Here is a 24,002-nt window from a genome sequence, read left to right as displayed (position 1 = left end):
AATCATCACATGGAAATCAATGCTGTGCACGAGCCAATGAATTGGTTTGTTGGACTGTCTCATGTAGTTTGCTAAAGTGTGAGAGCAAAATGCAATCTACAGGCAATTACTGTTTTCCATCTGAGCCATTTATAAATCTATCCGCCCTCTTGTCCCCCCCTTTCAGCCATTGCTTTCACCACGTGACGGGCCACTTTTTTTTTTTTTTTTTTTTTTTTTTTTTTTTGCGCAGGTGGCACCGACCAGGTGACCTGCACGAGCCGGACCCACCGTGCACGTGGTAACCCCGGTCCACCTTCAATCCAACCAGCACCTGTGTGTTAATTCTCACTGAACAAAAAAAAAAAAAAAAGAAGAAACAGTGAGAGCCAGTTAGAGAAGAGAAGGAGCAGCAGAGGAGTCCGGAGCGCAGCGCGGACGCTTCTTCTTCTCTCCTCCCCCTTCCAACCCCGCCGCTCCACTCCATCTCTCCCTCTCTCTTTTCCTCTCTCTCTCTCTCTCTCTCTCTCTCTCTCTCTCTCTCTCTCTCTCCCGCTCTCTCTCCCTCTCCCTTTCTTAAATTGACATTGGTCTGGCTCGAAACATGATAACAGAAAAGCGTTCCTGCGCTCCGCGTTGTCGGGCTATCCTCAACCCCGATCACTTGAAACTCAGATAAACAGGCGTAAAGAGGGAAAAGGGATCGCACAGTATCCTGTCAGCGGGTGCTCAGAGGGAATAACAAGAGACCTTTATACCACACACACACACATACACACACACACGCAAACACACACACACCCTCGTATGTGCTCTTGCGCATCGTAGATCTTCAAAAAGTGCTCGTGTTGAACTACAGTGAAAGTTAACATGTATATGCACGTTTTGATACGCGCAAGCTTTGGATTTGTAGGTCTCTGCCTGGTCGCCTTTGTCCAGCAGTCAGCTTCAGGAAGTAAAACCACTCAAGGTAAGTTTTCACGTCAAAAATGTCTTTATCTAACTGCTGATGGCTGAAAATGTGCTGTTTTTTTATTTTTTTTTTTACTAGACTGCTGCGTGCCTAATTAATAGATTTATTGGATGCATTTGGAAAGCTGGTTATGATGTCACTTCAGTGCTTTCCTCAAAGTGTAAATCAAGTGTCTGAATAAATTAGACTTCAGTTCATGTGATTTTAAGCAGGAGTTAAAGTTAAGGTTGAAGTTAAAAGCAGGATCTTTTGAAATGTAGAGTGCATATATAAAGTTTTAGATACTTTAATTCATCACTTTTGTTTTCAGTTTGATTCAAGCAGAGGCTTTCTGTTGATTAAGTCATTTTGTAATCACTTAATTGCTCTTTTGTTGTGCCAGAATGCTCAGTTGCTTGTATTTATGCTGTCTTGCTAAGGCAGAAAAGAAAGGAAACATCCTTGGCTTAAATTAATTTTTGAGTCTTTCATAATCGTAATTGTGCTTTGGCAACACATGTCAAATGTCATGCCAATAAAGCCTATTGAATTGAATGGAATAGAATTGAGATTGCTGTTGTCTTGGAAAAAAAAACAAAACACTTGTCTTTGATCTTCAAACAGCATCGGCAGTGTGAACAGTTATGTTTCATAGCTAGTCCTGCAAGTAATTGTAGTGAGACTACCAGGAGGTATTTGTCACAGTCCAGACAAGTATTTGACACCAGCCTGTAACACACACACGCAGGAGTCTCTATCTGTCAGACACTGCAGCTACAGTACGGTCCTGCCCAGCTGGCTGCCCTCTTGCTCTCTTGTCTTGTGAGAAATTATTCAGACCAGACAAGGGCAGCCTGAATCAAAACTCTGGCACCTTACGGGAATGAGTAAGACACAACGTTAAACACTCAATTTCTGATTCACTTAGCCTTCTCCTTCAGGTTTTCATCACTTAATTTTCCCACAATACAAATGCCAAGCCAGGGCTGCCAGAAGTATTTGCATGCAAAGACACATCATGGTTTCTGTGTGAGTGTTGATTGTGGTTGGTGATGTTTCGCACACACAAAAAGACATCTCTCGGGCGGTCGACAAGGCAAAAAGAGAAAGGGGGTGGGTGACTATTTTGCATCCTGGGTGGTCTGCCCCCACTTGTGGGAAAACTCAATATTTACATTTTGCAATTAGAACTACTTTTTTCTCACTTTATTTTCCACAACATCGATTACACACTTCCTTGTAGTGTGGAATGCTGCTGTATGAGTGTTGGTCTGTAATGGCATGCACCTGTTTGTTGGTCACTGAGTGAAACGCCGTGGACGACCACTTGATAGGCTTCTCCAGTTCCTGTTTATCGGTGCAAGGCCAGCAGCAGCTCCACAGTGACACATTGGCTGTGTTTGGCTCTGGAGTTATTTGGGAGCATATTTTGTGCCTAACTGAAAATAAATATTGTGTTTGATGTTGGTGGCAACTCAGTGGCACTGACAAGTCTGCAAGCTGGGAACAATTTTGAAAAATGGAGAAACAGAGGGATGAACAATGACTATAAAAAATGCACAATTTGTCAGCTCGATATTTATTCAACGCAGATGTTGCCGACAAGAGTCTTTGTCTTTCATCAATGTCAGCCTAATCATGGTACTGTGTTTCAGGCATCAGTCATTACTCTAGGAAAAAAAAAAAAAAGAAGAGTGAAAGAGCAGTGGAATGAGGGAGGGAAGATTTGAGGATGTGGTGGAGAGAATGACAAAGAAGGGAAAAATGAGACTAGGGAAACAGGAGAGATTAAGGGTGCAGAGACAGACAGTGAGAGAGAGGAGGTTTCTTAGTGAGTGAGCAGCGACAAGCGAGGAAAAGAGAAGGGGAAGGAAAGAGGGGAGCCATAGACGTCATGGCAAATCACTTTCCCCCGAACAGAGTCAGGAGCTCTTCGCTAATGCAGCGGCACCAAGGCAACGGTTGGTGTGGGGCTGACATGCTGCTGTGGCTGGCTGTGTTGGTGTAACCTCTGCTCCGGGGCCTGGGGGTCTAAAGATGCAGGGCTGCCTGAGCGGGCAGGAAGGCCAGATCCAGGCCCGGACACACTGTGGGAACCGAGCAAGCCTTGGCAATATGAGGCCCAAGTGACGGGGAGGCTTACCTAGAGATGCTGCCCGAGTCTCCACTATGAGCTGAGATGGAGGGAAGAAACACCCCCCCCCCCCCACATACACACACACACTCACACACCCACCCACCCCCGACACTCACTCACCCCTTTCCTTTTTCACCCAACTCCTGCTTTGTTTGCTTTGTCCTCGCTTCCTTTCCTTTGCACTTAATAAAGTAGCTGTAGCTTTTTCTCTGTCAGCCATAAGCAACGACTGCAATACACCCACTGTGTCAGACACCTCACTGTCAGCCGATGCACTATTTATATTTTTGCAACAAAAAAAAAAAGACGTACACAGCTCTCTCTGCTCCCTTCGATACTTTCTCCAGTCCTGTCCAGCCCACTTTTGTTGCTTGATAGAAGGCTGGATGTGCTGCAGGTCTGTGTAAGCATGCGAGTGTCAGCGTATGTGTGTGTGTGTGTGTGTGTGCATACGTGTAATTGGGACAGTCACAGGGAGAGACAGTGTAAGGGTTATGTCTGTGGTAATTTGGACAGTTCTTTGAAACCGTATGTGAAGCCACATAAAAGAAGCATTTTGAATGGGGCTTTTATGTCTGCCTATCCCTTTGGCCTTGAACTTCTCTGAGCGTTTGCTGTTTAGCAGAAAGAAAGAAGGGGAGGGAGGGGTGGGGGGGGGGCACCGTCTTCTGTGAACATGGCCAGTCATTTCACTTTAACATTTTGACACCACTTTGCCGTTCCTCTTTCATCACCTTTGCCTTCCAACGTTTCTCAGGTTGTGTGGTTTTTGCAGTGCCACTGAGTCCTGACAAGCTCCTGCAGTGGTATTTGTCGAGCTGTTATCCCCTCGGAGACTGGATATGCTTTAAAACAAGCTGATGCAAAAGTTCCCATTTATGTCTGCCAAGTTGCAGGAGCACAATTTTTGACAAAGTCATTTTTAACAGCCTGCGAATAGAAGATGGATTCAGGTCAACCAGGAAAAAATAAGACTTCTACTACCCTCATGGGGATGCTCCTTGGCATTGAGGAGTTAAGGACATTGTGTGTCTGCGTGACATATGTATCAGCCAGGTGACATGTCAACTATTTATTTCTCCTGTCTCCTACCACTCATTATAATCTCCCCAATTAAAGCAGATGAGCTCCTAACCAGTAAATACTCCCCCCCCCCTCCAAACAAAAAGTACTCTCATGTGATGTTAAGAGCCGAGCTTGTCTTTGTATGTCTCCTCTCTCTCTGCGGCAGGCATGCAGTGACAGATAGTTGTATTTTCGTTATGATCAGAGTGTCTGAGGCAGGTTGAGCCTCGGGGTAGCCCTCGGTCACTCGCTGATGAGTGGGTGGAGGGGATCAATCCGGCTTCACTTTACCACTCAGCAGACACACTTAGATAGCATCTGCCTGACAAGTGGTGCTCCAATACCACTGTACATGTTGTTACAGAGCAGCCGAGAGAGCAGAGAGATTATTATCTTGGCATTACTTGAGTGGTGAAAACACTTGATAACAATTCTGTCCAAGAGCAATGCGGTATGAATCACGAAAACGACTTTGATCTGCGGGTGTGTTGCGAGGACAAGCGAATGTGTACGACTGAGATGAGTGATTTTTTTAGGCTGGATATTAATGATTGCACTTAGCAGGCAGAAGTGCTTTCACTTCCCAAAATGAGGCTCCTTTATAGATGGGTCATCTTTTAAAAAGAGGGAATGGTTCAGGTTTACTGTGCCGTGTTTTTCTAATTCCACCACTTCAGTGTGCAGCTCAGTACAAACATTTTAGTTCAGTTTTAAGGGAGGCAGGGTGCAGCCACAGACGGAGTGAGTACCATGTTTACAGGCACATGTAAAGTCGAAGCTGTCTGGCACAAGATGTGACCCGAGGCGATTCAGTGGGCCTTCGTTCTGGACAGTTGCTCACTTTCATCCTGGCTGCTGGAATGTAAAACCAAGACATTTTCCTCTCTGCAACAGAGTGTCAAAGATTCTGGCCTAAAGAAATCTGACTTACCCGCTCAAGGCCTCCAAATGAGAATTTATATGAGTGCACTTTCTAAAAAATTAACATTTAATCAATCTATTTCTCCTGGCCATTAAAAAAAAAAAGAGCTAGTGTGTCTTTCTTATATTCACAAGTTAGAAAAACAAGAACTAGGCTATCATTCCACTCTGTTGCAAGGCTCAAGATAAAGTTTGAATGCTGCATTTCTGTATCTACATTAAGTCAAATGTTTCCAGCATTGATTTAAAATCTCCTGTAAATCGTGTGTGTGTGTGTGTTTGTGGTCAGAGTGATTGTCATTTCTGCTTTTCCTTCAATTTGCTACTGCCTTCTTTCATCATCTACATGGATACAGTAATCTCCGTGGTTAGCAACCATTGCTCTGTTCTATACATTTTATATGCAGTATGAATGTTAGGTGACAGTCAAACAAAACCATAACCTGTGGACAATGCAGATTTCCTGTTGCTCTCCAGGGGAAGCCATCAGCTGCTGGTGATCCCTCTGTCACGGTACCTTTTTCTCTCTTCCCCAAGCAGAAAATCACTTTATCAGCAACCAGTGAGGCCTTTGTGACCACTGTTTGTCACCTCATTTAGAATGGTTGCAGGGCTGACAAGGCTGTAGATTTGTGTGTGTAACAGAGGAAGGAAAATAAATGTAATTTAAATCACCCAAACTTTCCTGAGAACACAAGGACAACCGCTTTGTATGCAACACCAGTGACCGGTGGTAGAATTCCCTGCAGTCAGGAGTAAGGATTGTAGAAACTATCTACACTAGCTTGTTTATTTATCAAGCTTTAATCTGAACAATATGTTCCAAATGAGGCCTGTGATGCTTTTCTGTGGTTAAAATTAGAAAAGTCTCTCCCCTGCTCCCGTCTTTTCCTCTCTTTCACTTTCACCCTGTCAGCGGCCTTTGTTCTCTGTACAGATGCGGTGCTGTGCTGACAACATCCCTGTTGGTTTCGGGGGAGGATCGAGTCAGTGTTGACGGGACTCTGACCCCCCCCCCACCGCAAGTCTTAAACTCACCTCTAGAGCCCCCTCCACAAGTGCTGATGGCTCGCTGAGGAACCTCGGTGCCGTCCCTCAGCCAGCTGCAGCAGCTCTTAGATCATTAATCCTCTAACCCCCCACCACAGAGCCCACATTTGTTTTTCTGTTCCATTACTCACTGATTGGGGATACTGTGATCCAGGAGAGGATATCAGTGGGACTGTCATTTCAGTCTCTTTACTTTCTTAGGCCGACACCACACCATCCTTCCTCCTCTTTCGGCCTCTTGCCCGCTCCCTCCTCTGACCTCTTGGCTGAATAATGGGGCTGCGTCTCTCTTTGAGAGTTTGGGGGGGTCAGGGAGGGACGTCATTAGGCTGGTCTGCGGTGGTCAGCGTTGTTGGAGGGGGGTTGGGGGTCAGAGAGAGCCTTGTTTACAGACTGTGTATGTTTACATTCCTGATGGTGAGCGCCAGCTTTAGAGACTGCTGGAAGTGAAAGGAAATGCTCTTATTCTGCTTAGTAATGGAAAAATCCAACCCAATACATCAAGGAATCCAGATGAAAAAAAAGTTATTTATTTGGTGGGTTCTGGCCAATGCATTCTGGGTAGAAAGAAGGATGACTTAACTGATGAATTTGAGACTTCCTCAATGCACAGAGGCATGGGAAAACCATATGACCCTCTGTAGTATTTAATCACCTCTGGTGAACTCAGGATATAAATTCATTGCAGACTGTAATAGCTTATACTTTTGATTAATGGGAAATACTGGTTGTTCATTGCTCTTTTGTTTAAATTATTGCACTATTAATCATACAGGCATCCGGTCCTTCCAGCAGGGCAGTGATGGCCTAAAGGTTAGTTAAGTTGGCTTGTGACCGGAAGGTCGTTGGTTCAATCCTCAGACCAGCAGGATAAATCTGTGAAAAAACAGCCCCTCCCTCATTACCACAACTGAGGTGCTGTTGAGCAAGGTCCTTAACCTCAACCTCAACAAAGCTTCCAGCTGTGAATATGATCAGGGCGTTACTGCAAAAGAGAAAAATTTCCCTGAATAAATAAATGTTAAAAAAGAAATTTAAGCAGAAATTTACTGCTGTGATCACAACATCTGAAAGTAAGGATATCATTTTTTACTAGTGTTTGGTTGACATTTGTATCACTCTCAAGCTTATATTGGACACATCTAGAGAAATCATTGGCAACCGTTTATGATCTATTGCAAGAGATCAACGTTAATGGAAAAGAAAGAAAAAGATATATATGTATATGTGTGTGTGTGTGTTTGTATATGTATAAAGTGTTTCAAATTGCATGTGTCGTTGGAAAAACTCAGTTTCAAACATGCACATCATTGGAATGAACAGACAATTACATGCTTTGCATTGACCAGTAGTCTAGATAAGTGGGTGTCTGATGGTGGAAATGTGAGAAATGGAAAAGTAAGAACATTTGCATGAGCCTTTTAACATTTCTTCTGTTAATATACAAATGTCAACACAATTATATTTCTATAATTATATCAGCTTATTCAGAGTTGCCAGACACGACATGGTGCTGCACCGATTAATTGTAGGGTTCACTTTGAATTTAGCCTATAATTCTGGTGATGATACAGAAACTCTGAAAGTCTTTAGGGAAAATATGCAGCAGTGAGACGGATAATTTGAGGAGTGAATATGGAAGAAATGACAAGTAATGCTGTCATCTGTCATTCATCAAAGTTTTACTGCTCACTGTGATTGCACAACATTTATTGATTTATTGTAGTTTTCATTAAGGAAATAATAATAATAAAAAAAATGTAAACATAATCATAATGTCATCTAACTAGATCTGACAGAAAAGAGGCATCAACAACTATTAAATCATTTGTCTTTTTTCAAAACAAAAACACCAAACTTGTGCTGGTTCCAGCTTTTTAAATATGATCATTTGATGTTTTTCTTGTTATATTAAGACATTTGAAGACATGACTTCAGGCTCTGGCCAAATATCTTGGCAATTTTTGACTATATTCTTACATTTTACAGACAACACTATCAGTAGTCTGACTAAATATTCAGTAGATAATTCAATTATGAAAATATTAATTAGTTGTGACTCTGTGTCTAGCAGTTGGCAAGATTATAACTGATTCTTATGTGTGTGTGAAAATATTTTGGGCTTAACACAGGTCACCTTTCCAGTCGTTTCATTTCTTATTTATTTTTGTGTGTCTTCTGCACAAAATCATCCAAAAAATCATGCCTAAAATTTGCCCCGACATGTTCCTCATACCTCTTTATGTAAAGGTTAAACAGATCAGATTCTATATTTTCTGCTCTGATGTCCCTTTATGCAGTCTGACAGAAGTACTGCTTGGCCAGCCATTAAACACTTGATATGTGTGTGTAAGTGAAATGTTTGCATTAAGTGATTGTGCCTGTCTTACAGCATTTAAATGAGCCACATATCCAGTCAGTTCCAGCCCAATGAACTTCACATTTCTGCGCTTTGGTAGTTAATGCCTTCTTCACAACTTACACAGAGAACCATTCACTTTATACCTCAGTTTGACAGGAAACAACTAAAAATATCACACTTGTGCTGTAATTGCTACGTTGCCATCTTTATAGTTGGTACTGTATCTGGCTAAAGCAACCACCAATGAATGTAATTGCTGTGTGCAGAGGGGAGAGTGTCATGTCAGTTAGCTCTGGTTGTATAAATATAAGGTATACAGCTGGACTAAGTGCCACCCTTCCCACGTATAAAATATGCTGCATGAGGCCAAAAAGTCATTAAGGAGGACACATGCCAAGAAGGGGGAAAAAATCCCTTGAATGGTACAAATGAATTTCTTGTCACTTCATCTCCTAATGGGAAACTGTTACAAGTTATGCTCAATTATTCAGTGTGGTATGTATTAGATCTCCAACACTTAGTGTGTCATGTCACTCTTTGCACTCTCTTAGTATTACTCTATGATTCACTTAATTACTGTAATAAGTGTTTTCCTTTTGGAGGTGGTCCGGAGGTCTGTGAGTCATAGTCTATTAAGGCCACACATGCTAAAGGGAAGGCACAGCACCAGATGCTCGCTCTATGATCAAAATCAGAGAGAACGGCCACTTTTTATTTACAGAGCTTGAGTCCGAGCTACCTTGAGAAATGTTTTATAAATGACACATGCTGAGTCCACTTGCTCCACAGGCTCATCATTGTCTGTTTTGGTTGGAACCCGCACACCAGAAAATGCTCACCAAGGCGTCAACAGATTGAAGAAGTAGATACAAAGAAGTTGTATGTGTTGGCTGGAGTTGGTTGAAGTGTTGTAATGAAGACACCTCGAATACACATCCATTATATATCAGCGTTTGCGTAATACAGAAGCAGACAGTTGTAGACTAAACAATTGGAAGGAGTGCATTACTTAGGAGTGAAGAAGCTGAGTAAGACTTTAGAAGCTTTATGAAATGAGGTGGAATATTACAGAGTCCTTCCTAATTTGCCTTTTTTTTTCTACTCGAAATCGAAAGGGCTAATAATGAATAGTGAATCTTTTTGTTATAGGGCAAAATCTCCAAATAAAGACAGCTGTGATTGAGCATGAAAATATAAAAGTTAGTTGAATAGACAGGGATTAAAAGGTGAAACATTAAGTGTTGAATGAATGCACAAATTATACCTTTTGTTGCCCCTTTTTTATAGTATTTCATTTGCACAGAATGAGCACACAAAAGTATCAATTTTGAAACACAGAAACACAAAAAAAGTTCAAACCCTACTGTCATTATCTCATGCAAAGAATATACATAAATAATTAAATGAACCAATTTGAAGTTCTGTGCGCTCTCGGGTATAAGCAAAGATTTGGACACAGTTAATATATTTTGGCATGTTAACATGATATTGCTGTCCTGAAACTGAGCTCGCATGTTCTTGTTCATTTTCTTGTCACCCTCGGATTAATCTGAGGCTTCATGGTTGGTGGGCATCAGCAGGGAGGGACCAGGGGTTTTGAAGTTGGGATCACAGTTTTTGAAAGCACAGGATCAGTCAGTGGTCATGATTCCTAAACATTTAGAGTGTGTGAAGGATGAGTGTAAATATCCCGAATGGAAGCAGTTGATATTTTTATTCACAACTTTTTAGAGGCTTGCTGGACAGCCAACAGTGTGTCCCTTCATTAGCTGAAGGGGATCTGGGCAGGAGGGGGGGGCGGGGAGGGGGTAAGATGCTAAATTTTGTGTTAATGTTGACGTCTGCATTTCATCAAAACCATTTTTTTTTTTTTTTTTTTTTGGGAGGGGAGGTTGGCTACTCTGCTGGGCCTGCACAACTTGAAAATCCAAGACATTTTCACAGAGTGCTGTGATAATGTTGCGATAACTGGCCATAGTTCCTGTCCTTTCCGCAACCTCTCCCTCACTTCCTCTCGCTCCACCAGATTAAAGGCAAGAAACACATTGTATTTTTTTTTTTTTCTTCATCAGTTTCATTTAATTCTGGTTCAAACGCAAGATACGGCTGTATGTGGGTTCATTAAGGGTATAAAATGTGCTGACTTGATGTGTTTGGATAATGTGTTTTTGTAGTTCACAGGAACGTTAGGCATAATATATTTTCAGTTTTTGTTTTTCTCTCCAGCATCAGGACACAATTTTCTTGCTGTAGTTGCACCCTTCATCAAAACAATACAGCGAAAATGAGCCACCTTTCCATGAGGTTGTTTATGAGTTGTACATCATACAGTATCATCATATGGGTCATTTACAACAAATGCTCACGGTGAAGTTTAGATAAAAGTGTTCATATAGTACAGCCATTCAGACTCTGCTGCTCTGTACATCAAGTAATTATCCTGACCTTAACCCCATCCTGCTCAACCGCAACCCTAAGTATAGTGTAAGTGTGGTGCTGAGATGGATAATTACAATACTTGTTCCTTTGTAATTATACACAGTTTGACAAACACTGTGATCCTAAGAACACCTTTTTATGGAATTGAACCCAGCACCCTTCCTCCTCTGCCGCAAGAAACTTATGAAAATGAAGGATTTATCTGAAAATGCCTTTGTCGCGAAAGAATGTTTTTTTTCCTCTAATGTGTGACCGCAAATGTTGCACCAAATCATTCTGTCAGGAAAATGCAATTGAATACTTGATTGCTCTCACTGACTGAAAGCATCAGTTGGTCCATATTTCAGAGTATTATTTTGGAGTTGGCTGCAGGCAGCGCGAGTAAAGCTACACCTATGGGTGTCCCAGCTCCACTCAGTCTATTTCTGTATCTGAAGGAAGTTTGGGGCAAAGCAAACAGCGAGGGTCTCAACACTCAAAGTAAACATTACCCTATGTTTGAACTACACACCTTCGGCCCTACAATTCTCCCACACACTCGCGTTCTCCCTTCTGAGTCTTATTCCTGCTAACACCCCCTCGAGCCGGCCCAGCTAAATACACTGCTTATCCCAGGGCCTTCTCATAAATCAGGGAGGAAAAGCACCTCTGACAAGGTCTCACCTCCATGGCCAGCAGCCCTTAACCGGCAGTTCTGACTTACATGTGGGGACTACTTTGAAATAAAATCAAAGTCCAAATGGACTAATGGCTTTTCAGAATAACTTTCCTAATAACTACTCGTGAAGACGTTGGGATGTTTTATCCGACAAATTTAATAAAATAATATTAAATCCTATGTATAAGCCCACCTAGCCTTGCATCCCTTCTCCCTTCTACCTAAAATCCGCTTTGCTGAGTCAAGAGCATGCAACAATGCATTTAGGGATTTAGAAGTTTGACACACTGCAAAGTTTAAAGTTTTATTGAGCATACAACGGAGCATGAAGTGAAATGGTTTCAGGGGAGAGAAAACATGCTTCATTGTACGATTTGGTTTCATCCAACAGAATCATTGAATTCAATATTCCGAGAATGTCAGCGGGTTTAAGCACAGACTCAAGCTATTTGTGGCTTTAATATGCTAAAGTACATGAACCAGAGGAGAGCTGCAGCAGCAATATCCAGAATGACACATTCCCTCGGGGAAACTGTTTAAACATTTGGGCATTGCCCAACATCTCTTTCTTCTTTGGTTTTTGTTGTTTTGACTTTGTTTATTCATCCTTGTCTCGAAGCGCCGGCTTCATCCTCTGCTGCCTTAACTTGTTCCCAACAACTGCGATTCCTCAACACAAAAGAATGAAAGAAACTCTCAATGAAAAACACAATCTTTTCATCTTAGGCATGAGTCAATTACCAGAGCAGCATTACTGAACACGCTGCGTTTTTTTTTTTCTCTCAAGACTGAACCGGAGGATGTATTAATTCTGACATGTTTATTTCCATGGCAAAAGCATTTTGGATTTCCAACAACACCAGCACATTTAGCTTTTTGTTGTCCATGTGTCCACTGGAACACTCCCAGTAACTTATTATGGGTGGATTTTTTAAACAATATTTTGTCAGAATACTGTTGTAGTTTGTGGTCCAGGATTACATAATTTGTGCAGCTCACACATAAAGGCAACAAGAATGTGGGAGACTTATATGTTCATTAGACATTAGTGTTTGATCATCACATTGTACATTACATTGTGTTGCAGTTAATTTCCGGATCTTGGTAAATAGGTTTTTCATTGTAGGCAAACAGTTTGCAAAGGAAGTTAAAAGTTGTAATATTTGTGCAAAGATGTAGCTGTAGAGCAGATTTCACTTCTTTCTTTGAATTGGTTGGAGGGAGAGTTCTTGAGGAAGGAGCAGGTTTTGCAGTTAGTTACATAATTTCACCAGTTTATTTTTTTTTTTTTGTATAAAAACCCTAAATAGAGCAGCAAGCTGTTTTATCATTTACAATTTTACTGAAGTTATGATCCATAGCACGGCATGCAATGTTTTAATTTCTTCACTGTGAAAGAATATCACAGCTACACAGACTAACCTTTCAGCTAATGTGTTATGCAGTCAATCTTTAAATCATAATTGCAGTTTCCGACTTCAGGCATGTTTGAAAAGTTTGAGCGTGAGCCAGCGAGTGTGTGTGTGTGTGTGTGTTTGTGTGTGTGTGTGTGTGTGTGTGAGAGACGGCAACCTTGCAGACTGGAAAGATAAAGTGAACTAATGCTTCAGATGAGAACATTAATAACAAGAAGGAAAGAGGGATGCTTTGAGTTTCTGTCATAATGAATATTAATTATCACAGAGACTTGGCTCCAAGAAACCTGACAATAAGACAGATATTTTGTTGTGATTAATACCTCCTCTATTGAAAAACACTTACTCACACGGCTTTCCCTGCTCTTACCCTGGAAGACAGTTGGTGAGGAGAAAGGACCCAGGCTGCTCGTCAGGAGAATTCATATTTTTCTCACATAATATAAATCAATACAGGGCCCGGGGAGCTCCTGCATCCCTAAATAGTCTCATGGAAACTTAGCAAGAGAGGCTCAGCTACCTCAGGTGCTTACCTAATGCCATGTTGCACAGAAACTAAAATGCTATTCAGACACATAAAAGCTGAGAGATTATTAAAGGATTAGGCTAATAGTGCTGTTTGAAAACACTTTAGCTGGTGTCACTTAATTTTAAAAAGTCCAGTGTTGATGCTCAACTTCTGTATCGAGTGACAAAGAGTTCAATGTACACATCTCCTCTGACTATGTGTTCAGTCTCCAGAGGATGAAGCCTACTGACTTTTCCACCACCATGAGGTTGACTTTTGGGTTTTGAGTGAAACATCTCAAAAACTATTGAATAAATTGCCATGAAACTTTGTTGAGATATTGCTATTTCCCACTGGATGAATTGCAGTAACTTTGGTGACACCTTTACTTTTCCACTAGCACCATTATCAAGTTAAAATTTTAATTTAATACCTGCAAAACATTGCCGTCAGCCTTTGCTGTACTACTTTGTTTTTTGTGCTAATTAGCAAATGTTACAGAGCCACTAGCATATGGCTGTGAACAGTCTTTTTAAACCTAACCTTTATTCAGAAACTGAATACATTTCACACAATCATCAAATAGAAACTTTAGTGGAATTATAAACTTACATTAGACTGTAGAATGGGTTTGAATACTGGACTCTCCAACTAGTGTCTGGCCTTGTAGCTTTGTGTTCTCACTGGCGTAATACCAGCATTACTAAACTGCTATTGTGTTGTTTCCACTAAATTCGCCAAAAAGCATTCAAAACCCTTGGAACAGGTAGATTTTGTGATACAGATTTTCCCCACAGTTTCATGCATTCTGCATTGTCACTGTCCTCATTTCCACAGCAGACTCCATGTCCTTCAGGAATAGTTAGATATAGCCTATATGCTAAGCTCAGGGGTTTAGGTTGCAGGTCATTTCCCAGTGGGATCAGCCGGCTCCTGCAGAGGGCTTGTGATAAGAGTGGATATTGGAAGCTATGTAAACCTTGTTAAGCTGCCCTTCCCCTGTGTGCAGGGGGGTAATCCTAAACACCTGGGCTAGTTAACTGGTGGGATTAGGGGCTCCATGAAGGCAAACCTGATCATGCTTCTGGTTAAATCCATTTCCATTCTTATCTTTTCTCTCTTTTATAATTCAAACTGCAGCAGATACACAACAGTTACTTTTATGCTGAACTATTTTATCTATGCCCATACCAGTTATTAGGACTCTGAGTACAGTCAACCATGAATATCATTGGTTAGTCTTCCACTTTGACATCCCGCTTTGATTGAAGTTCGTACTGTACATTACCTTTTGAAAACTGCATTATTGTTGTTTTTTAGCTGAATGAAGGCTGCTTGTCAAAAGGCATTTTCAGTATTATTTTGGGTTGATTGATGACTCTAGGGATGGTAATGTCAGTCTGTCAGTTGGTCCAGTAATTTGGTCCAGATTGAAATATTTTAACAACCACTTGATGAATTAGCCTACCATGAAATTTTGTACAGACATTTATGGTGCCGGGGGGATGAATCCTAATGATTTACGTGATCTCCCAACTTTTCCTATAGCACCACCTTCAGGTCAAAATTTCAGTTTGTCCAATGCTTTTTAAATAGCCTCAGAATGAATGACATTCCCATCAGCCTCAGCTTTGTCTTAAGTCGTGCTAATCTTTATCAAATATTAGAATGCTAACATGCTAAACTAAGATTGTGATAATGTTAATATTACACCTTCTAAACAAACATCTAAGCAATGTCTTAGCATGCTGACTCTATGTAGCATTAAGCATTTAGCTCAAAGCTTTTGAAGGGACAGAATGGACCCTAACCTGGGAGGTTGTGGGTCACGTTTAGTACCTTAATACTTGGACCGCCAGGGTGTCCCAAGATGTGAAAATTTTCCATTTGTTATTCAGGCTGTTAGTTTTCTTGACCTTTTTTTTAAGGATACATGTCCAGTTCATCAGGTCACTTCAGCACAATCAGTTAAGTGGGTATTTAGTTTTGATTACAAATGAGGGGTTTTGTACATCATTTTGGAACAAAGGTTCTCCAAATTATCCGCCAGTTTAACCCAGTTTCACCTCACAATCATGGCAGTATGATTTAGTTTTCACAGTTCTTTTTGTGTGTCTTTGTATTTGGTGTTTTACTTGGAGTGGTCAAAATCAATTGCATGAAGTTTGACATTGACAAAGTCCGTATTATTTGTGGTATAAATGTGAAACCGTCATCAAGAGTGTTTTAGCTTCATCAACTAACCGTCTCCCCCTTCCTCCCTCCTTTTTCTTCCTTTCTAGATGTGGACGAGTGTGCAGAGGCTCTTGACAACTGCAGCATCGATGCCATCTGCCAGAACACCCTGAAGTCATACAAATGTATCTGCAAGTCAGGCTATAGAGGGGATGGCAAACATTGTGAAGGTAAAAGTCTCACTGAATTAATGCGCTCATTTTCACCTGTGGTTTGGAGGCACAAACTTTTACTCCTGTCTGTGGGAGCATGGGAAGTATTTTTTTTTTTTTTTTTTACAGTAAATTGAAGAAAAAGCTGCATTTCTCACGTTGATTTGTCTTATCTCTATTAATGTAAGCCCTGAGGCCAGTGACAGGCTTGATAAGAGCTTCTGTCTCACTCAACATAACTCATTAGTTTTAAGACTCTCCTGAAGAGGGAGGAGAGATGAGGGAGAGAGCAGCGGACGGTGGAAGGGGAAAGCCAGGTGCAGAGTGCTCCTTTGTGACAAGATGAAATGAAGCAGTAAATTTCCTACACATGTTAGAGGAGAGAATTAAGATAGTGGCTGAAACGGCAGTCAGAAGCCCTGCCAAGCAGTCAGGGATATTTCCACAGCCAGAGGCCTTGTAGACTGTCAGACACGAGTCTGTTTTTCTTGCCTTTTTCAATGTGCCCAAAGCCTCCGGATCATTATATCCCACAATTTTTATTAGTGTTATTACAAAACCATACTTCACAATGTCATTTTTTTTCCTTACTATTATTATTCTTTCATTTACTTGACCGAGTGTTTTTCATGGCCTCCTGCCTGCAGGTCATAAAAGTTTGCTTTATTGAATCTATTGTAAAATATGTGCCAGGTTGGGTTTCCATTGAACTGAAGGTTAGCTGATGGCTCCTCAAGGCTGATATACTTGTAAAGCAAAATTCAAAAGCAAGCATATGTTTTAGTAACTGGCGGTAAGATTTGAGGAGTGTACATGTGGAATGCACCTATTTGTTAAAAGAAGTATGAGGACATAAGCATAAAAACAATGTAGAAGAAAACCATTCTTATCTTTCCAAATTGTACAGAGTTCACTTGCTAGTTGACTGAATCCTCATTACTGCTTTAACATTTCCTATAACCTGTTTATCGTGACAGTCTGATTCAAATTAGATCTTTAGGTTTTAGTGGTTGATCAAAAGGCTTGGTTTAGTGCAACCATTAGGTAAAGCAAGTCTCTATGAGTTGAAACACAATGTTATCATGAAATAGGACCTCCACTGTTTAATTCCCCATTTCTCATCTTAACCACCTTAAGGCTAAGATGATCTTTTGGGAAACGGGGCCGTAGTCTTGTGTAGATAAGTTTGTCTGAGGAGCTTCAACTGGCAAAATATGATAATAACCCCCCTTAAGAGCACCACCTAAGATACATGTAAACAGGATTTTTGAAGGTCACTTGATTTTAAAAAAGTTTCACTTTATTTTCATTTTAATGGGATTGATTTCGGTAATTACATTTCAATTTAATTCTGCCATCCCAACTGTTTTTCATACTGGCTTTCATTATTATAGGTTTATGTCTTTAAAACATTTGCTATCTTTTTATACTTAACATATAAATAATAATACATTTTTGTTTTTTTATGTTCTGTTTTGTCGTCTTCTTAAAAAAGAGATTGATTTTTCTTATGATTTAAATTAGTGGACAGTGAAAACACCAGAGACAATGACAGTGATGAATGAAGTCTAGGACCTTATCGTTGTATTCCTGGCAAACTCTGTTACATTGTATTTTATCATTTATTAGTATGTTGTCAATAAACCAAAAAAACTCAGCCAAAAATCTATCTCTTTTTTGAACACAGTATATATGCTTGTATAAAAAACAAATTCACATCTTGTAGATATGAAGGGACAATACTGGACATGGAATGTGACAAGCATTGAATCAAAACCAATTCAAAGCTATTGAGGGAGAAACACTTTTGTGTTAACACGCTGTGAGTGTTTCAGTTTTAGAGAGGAGTAGGGAAGTGATGGGCGATTGTGTGCTGTGATCGGGGAATGACAGAAATGTGTGGGAAGTGGAGAAGCAGGGAGCAGTAGAGTGTTCTTTGTTTCAGTCCCATCCCTTTGCTGTCAAGTCCAATTAAGCCCAGAGTAAGGCAGCCTCAAAGAGGAGTTGAACGACCAGGATCATCGGCCCTAAATGGGCCTGTAAGTGCTGAGTGGGTGCGCACTGTTCTCAGTCCACCTTGTCTGGGTCTCCTTAGTACGAGCCCCCTAATCCATCAACATAACCATAACAGACAACTCCACTCAGGCTGTCATACCAATCCGCAATCTCTTTTTATCCCCCTGCCTTTGCTGTCTCATTTATGTGTCACATGTCTTCAGTTTTAGCTCCTAGAACTGATGAACTTTAGGTTTAGATTGATTTTTATCGGTCTGATGGTCAATATTTGTCTTTTATTAAATATCTACCATTCAGTCTGTGATGTCAATAATGTGAGTACTAATTTAATGGAGACTCCTCTCTGACAACAGCTACACACATAAGCATAACATCGTGTAATTTTCCTACCAGCACTCTTTCTGGTAAGCCTTTAAATGTAAAAATGAATCCTTTACTTTTCCGTACACACAGTACCAGTCAAATGTTTGGACACACCTTACCATTCACTTGAATGATAAAGTGTGTCCTGACTGGTACCATATAACTAGCTGCAAATATCACCATTGACTTCATTCTCTGCGTCATGGTAGAAGGTTTCCTGTGTTGGACAAAATGCTGTTTCAGAGACTTTCCCATCCTGCCAGTAATAAAATTCCAAGGGGAAAAAGCAATATCTTGGCATGAAAGTAAATTTTAGGATATTAAATATGGCTTAAAATCTTGGCTATCAGTAATGGGCTTTAAAAACTAAACTATATAAGTGAGGCCCTGGCATAAACCCAAGTTACATCAGAAACAGGTGAACCAACTAATTACCACAGCTGTTGTCTCATTCCTGTTTGCCTCATAAGTGCTCTTATGAATGAAACAAAACAGATCTTTTAATTCCCTGAAATTGTGCACAATAGCCTAATTGCGGTCACATATTTCAAGGCTGCCGCTACATACTCTTAACGGGATCTTGATTACATTGAGTTATTGAAGTATCTGCTCTCAGATCCTTGTGTATCTTCTTTCTGCAGATGTGGATGAGTGTGCAACTGAATACAACGGTGGCTGCGTCCACGACTGCATCAACATCCCAGGAAATTACAGGTGCACATGCTATGATGGCTTCCGCTTGGCACATGATGGGCACAATTGTCTAGGTGAGTGTGTGTGTGTGTGTGTGTGTTAAACTGTTTTTCTAGACTTTCAGTAGCTAACTTGTCCTTTTCTTCATTATGCAGTAAAACGTTGTTATATAAGGGGCTTTTTTTTTCAGGAGAACGTATACATTAACCTGCATGCATCAGATTTCACACTCAGCTTGACATAACCCATGTGGTTGCATAAATTCTTGGCTCTGCATGTCTGATGTCACATCATATATGCTAATTTATGTTTGGGGGCTGAATTGAGCTCTTCTTAGACTGATGCGTGAGATATTATCTATTTTCTCATTTCACATAGCACGTAGCCTCCAAATGTGTTTTCACAAAAGGAAACAGGGTGTCTTATTTTAATTAGTCGGATGAAAAGAGGTGAATTTAAAATGAAACAAATAAAAAAAAAAAAAAAAAATCTCATTTTCAACAAAGAAGAAGAAATCTCAAGGTGGCCTAGAAGCACCAAACTTCCCACTCTACTTCCTCAACAAATCAATTACAACACCTAATTAAATGGATTCGACAACCCAAACACAATAACTCATAGATAGATTTAGAACATTCCCAATCCTACTCCAATAAATTAAAAAACTCAACCTCATCAAAAACACAGTAATCTTTATAACTCTGACAGCCTGGTGGAAAACTAACAAAATCACTAAATCATCCTGTAAGTGCATCCCCAATTTGGCACAACCCTGACTTCCTGCCTGGCAACACTCCCATTCACTTTCCCACATGGCAACACAAAGGAATCACTCACCTTCATCACTTATTTGAAAATAAGCCATAACTTTCATCTAAATGGGAAAATTACCTGTCTTATCCCTCCCAACCCCGACATCTGGACGCAAATCTGTGTTACTCTCTATGACGAGTAACACAAGTTTACAACTTATACAGTATAAAACTATCCATAGAACTCACATCACTCAACAAAAAATGCTAAAAATGGGTTTAACTGACACAGACACTTGTTCAAAATACACTTTATGTAGCACTGACGATTACTTTCATGCAACCTGGACATGCCAACCAGTTCACTCCTTTTGGATAGCAGTCACGAAAAAACTTTCCTGTATATTTGGTTGCAGAATCCCACCATCTTCATCCCTCTGTCCGCTCAGAGATATCACACAAAACAACCTCCCAACTGAATACAGAAACCCGTTGCTCAAATCTCTAACTGTTGCCAAGAAAACAGTTCTGCTAAACTTGGAATTCAAAGCAATCATTACACATCAACCACTGGACCAATCTTCTCATAGAATTCATCTCAATAGAGAAAATGACAGCCTCTCACAAAGGCAATATATCAGCCTTCAATAAAACCTAGAATTTCTTACTCTTCTCAGTTGAAACCCTATCATACCTGAGGGCCGAGTCTACGCACATCTCCACAAATCCATAAAAAGTATTAAAGGACTATAAAAAATAGATAGATAAATACGAGAGGAGAGGAAAGGAGGAGAGGAAAAAGAGGCAGGCAAACTAGCAAATTAAAGTATTAGTAATATTACTAGTATTGTTGTTTTTGTTATGGTTATTATTAATAGTGTTGGTAGTAGTGATAGTAGCAGTGGTGATAGTTTTATTATTATTACTATCAATGACATTGTCATTGTTATCATTATTATCAATACTACTGTTTGTATAATTATTGAGATATGTGTAATCTTTTGTCTGTTATTTACTTTTAAAACGATATTAATACTATATTATTATATCACTGTTGCTATTACCAGTACTATGACTGCTATCATTGATTGTTACTAACATCCTCATTGTTGTGATGTTATTATTATGTTACTATTGTTACTATTCTTTATTATTATTGTTGCTATTGCAGCTATCATCATCCTCATTTTGATGATATTGGTTTTATTACAGTTGTTATTATTGCCATTGTCATTATTGCTATTGTCATTATTATTATTATTATTATTATTATTATTATTATTATTATTATTGTTATTATTATTATTATTATTATTATTATTATTATTATTATTATTAAAGACCTAATCTCAATCTTTACCTAAAGCAGCAATGATTATAATTAAAGGTAGTGTATCATTATCTCATTATTGGTCCATAGTTGCAAGTGTTATTATTGTAATGGTGACGATGATGGCAATAATTATTATTATTATTGGTTTTGTTTAGTGATGATAACATTATCATCATCACAAATGCTATTACTGGCTATTATGGATACTAATATTGGTGGGATGAAGATGATGATGGGATTATTACTATTAAACAATACTATTATTAATATTGCACAATTTTGATGATGAATTATGATGTTGATCAGTATTATTATTATCATTATTATTATATAGATTATTATTGGTAGGACAATATGGATGCTGGTGATAATATAAATGATCACACTGATTATCCCCAATAGTACAATGATGTTGATTTTTATACAGATGATTATTACTATTATTGTTAGTACACATGTTGATAAGATGTCAACGATGATATTGATGAGATTTATTTTTGTTTGTTTTGTTTTGCTGTCTTGCTTTGCTTTGTTGTTTGTTTGATATTATTATTATTGAATAATGAATGAATCTGATAAGAATTATTTTCATTTACTACCAGACAACTCGCACAACAGACCTTCACTTTCAGGCCATAAACTGAACCGAACGTGCTGACTCAACAACCCATTTATTTAACAATCTGTTTCTTTCTTTCTTTCTTTCTTTCTTTCTTTCTTTCTTTCTTTCTTTCTTTCTTTCTTCTTAATAATTTACTTATTTTATTTACAAACTGTTTTGCATTATTTATCTATTTTCTATCATTATTCATTTTCTAAAACCAAAAGACAGCTCTGCATGACGGGAACATCTCATACTGGGCCCAGGTGGCTGAGGGGGCTCATTGATCCTGACTGGTTTGGACAGCTTGGTGTCTGTGGGCCTGATCCCCATTTAACCGCCCTTCAAATAGGAAGATGCTCCTCATATTCAAATGAACAGACCCCTCCTGTAGGAGTTGAAGGCAGTCAACCTCCTACAGGTCAGCGAGTGACCTAAAGCAGGAGAGTGTAATGAGAACAAGGAATCGGGAGGAGGAGAGAAAGGGGAGTTTAATAACTTAGACATAAATACAAATACAAAATAAATAAATATAAACAATAAACAATTCTACCCTGGCCCAGCTGTCCTGACCCATCCAGGTTTCACCCTGGCACCCCTTTGTCCTTGAGACCCAATCAGAGATGCCCCCCAACAGCACTGTAGCCTCCTTCTTCTCCTTCTTCGTCATCTTGTTGTTGTTGTTGTTCTTCTTCTTCTTCTTTTTCTTCTTCTTCTTCTTCTTAATATCCTCACACATGCATCTAGTAATAAGCCAATATTTTATTTAGATATTGTTTTTTTTCATGTTGTTGTTTTATTTGGGTTATTGTCTCTTTCTGTTGCTTCTCCCGTTTGTTCTGTCCAGTGTCATATATGTTTTTTTTGTTATCACTCATCTTGCACAAAAAAAAAAAAAGAATAAAAACAGGGCAAATTTATAAAGAGCTTGACTCTGAGCTGGGAGCTCTGAGTGAGCCGTTAGCCGAAAGTACTTTCCCATGGTTTAATATTTCACCAGTGTGCCATTCATATTAGCCTCACAGAGAACGTATTACACTTAAAAGGTTATGAAATGAAGGAAAAAAAAAAACCCAGCTCTTCCTGCTGCTGGGAGCTGCTAAACATAGACATCATCCACCCATCCACCCCCTTTTTTCTGTCATTCTGTCTTGCTCCTTCTCCCAAATCCACCCAACTTACATTCCTTTGTTTTGTTTTGAAACCCCCAAGTCAAAACCCTGCTGCTCCTCAGAAATCATCTCCCTCTTGGTTACAAGTTCAGCATGATGCAAACTCGGCTTACCCGGCTTTGGAAGCTGCTGTGAGTTTGTTGTAGAGGAAAGTAACTGGCGACTTGCTATAGAGGATCTCAGATTGAGGTGAAGTGATGACAGAAAAACTTATCAGTACTTAACAATGATTCTCTGTGAAAGGGCCTTTACATGCGGGCACACAAAGCAACACACTCATATCAATCCCACATTCACTTGATGAACTGCATGTAATGCTGGGATTACGGTACGCTGGAATGGAAAACACTCGCATCTTTAGATCGATAATAAACCTGTTCTGACTTGACAATGCCCTCAATGTCTCAGGTTCTCTCTTTCTTTCACTCTTACCGTATTTCTGTCTTTTTCCTCTTCCCTTTCCCTCACTCTCTCCTCTCTTTTTTTTTTTTACTCATACACTTGTATCTACAGTGTAAAACGGGGCTATTTTCCAAGCCATTTAGCAACAGCGTTCAGTAGTGCGTGGATCATTTGCTGTGCCGCGGATCAGCTCCTGCCTTGCGTGCAGGTGTGTAATTGCAATATATGCTTGTGTGGCTGCTGCTGTTGCATCAAACAGAGCTGCATCCATCGATCTCTTTGATATAATTTGTCATCATGAAACACACACGATCAAACACAGTGGGAGCTCCAAGTTTTTTCTTCTTCTGCCATGTTTTATTTTTCCCGCAAATGACCTGCATGCAAAAGGGCGGAGACTTAACGGGAAGGCTCGAGATTCTCCGAAATACTCTTATATTCCTGTGAAGATATCGATCTAATTATTAAATGAGTAAATGTTTTTAATCTCAGCATAGCAAACATGGCATAAAGACACACTGAATGGTATGTATGTGGCTGTCAAGTACAAATCCACCTCTTGCCTTGAGACATGAAAGGACTCTAAAGACTTCTTTTTCTAGAGAATTTAACTCACTCTAATGCCCCTGCTCTGCTCTGCTAAGGGAATAATCCTCAGCACAAACACAAGAGAGGAAAGGAAGAGGTATAGCCGAGGTTTCATGTTAAGGCCCCAGCTTCCTCTTCCAGGTTTAAGCTCCTTTTTGGCCCCTGAGAAAAGATTAGTCTCATTGGCCCTGGAGTGGAGAGCCTAAGCA

The 24,002-nt window shown here is 39.9% G+C and overlaps 1 protein-coding gene across 2 annotated transcripts in view; it reads left to right on the top strand.

The window, feature by feature from the left end:
* Positions 1-138: 138 nt before the first annotated feature.
* scube3 (signal peptide, CUB domain, EGF-like 3) overlaps positions 139-24,002 on the top strand; it is a 73,012-nt gene continuing 49,148 nt past the window's right edge. For both annotated transcript variants that reach the window (XM_067592784.1, XM_067592783.1), the window contains exons 1-3: positions 139-949; positions 15,769-15,891; positions 18,894-19,019. In XM_067592784.1, coding sequence (XP_067448885.1) covers positions 850-949; positions 15,769-15,891; positions 18,894-19,019 — 349 coding nt within the window. In that variant the 5' untranslated portion in view covers positions 139-849. The remainder of the gene's footprint in view (positions 950-15,768; positions 15,892-18,893; positions 19,020-24,002) is intronic.

Source organism: Thunnus thynnus, chromosome 6 (assembly GCF_963924715.1).
Source record: "Thunnus thynnus chromosome 6, fThuThy2.1, whole genome shotgun sequence".
In the NCBI taxonomy this organism is placed as follows: domain Eukaryota; kingdom Metazoa; phylum Chordata; class Actinopteri; order Scombriformes; family Scombridae; genus Thunnus; species Thunnus thynnus.
This window is presented reverse-complemented; position numbering and strand designations above follow the sequence as displayed.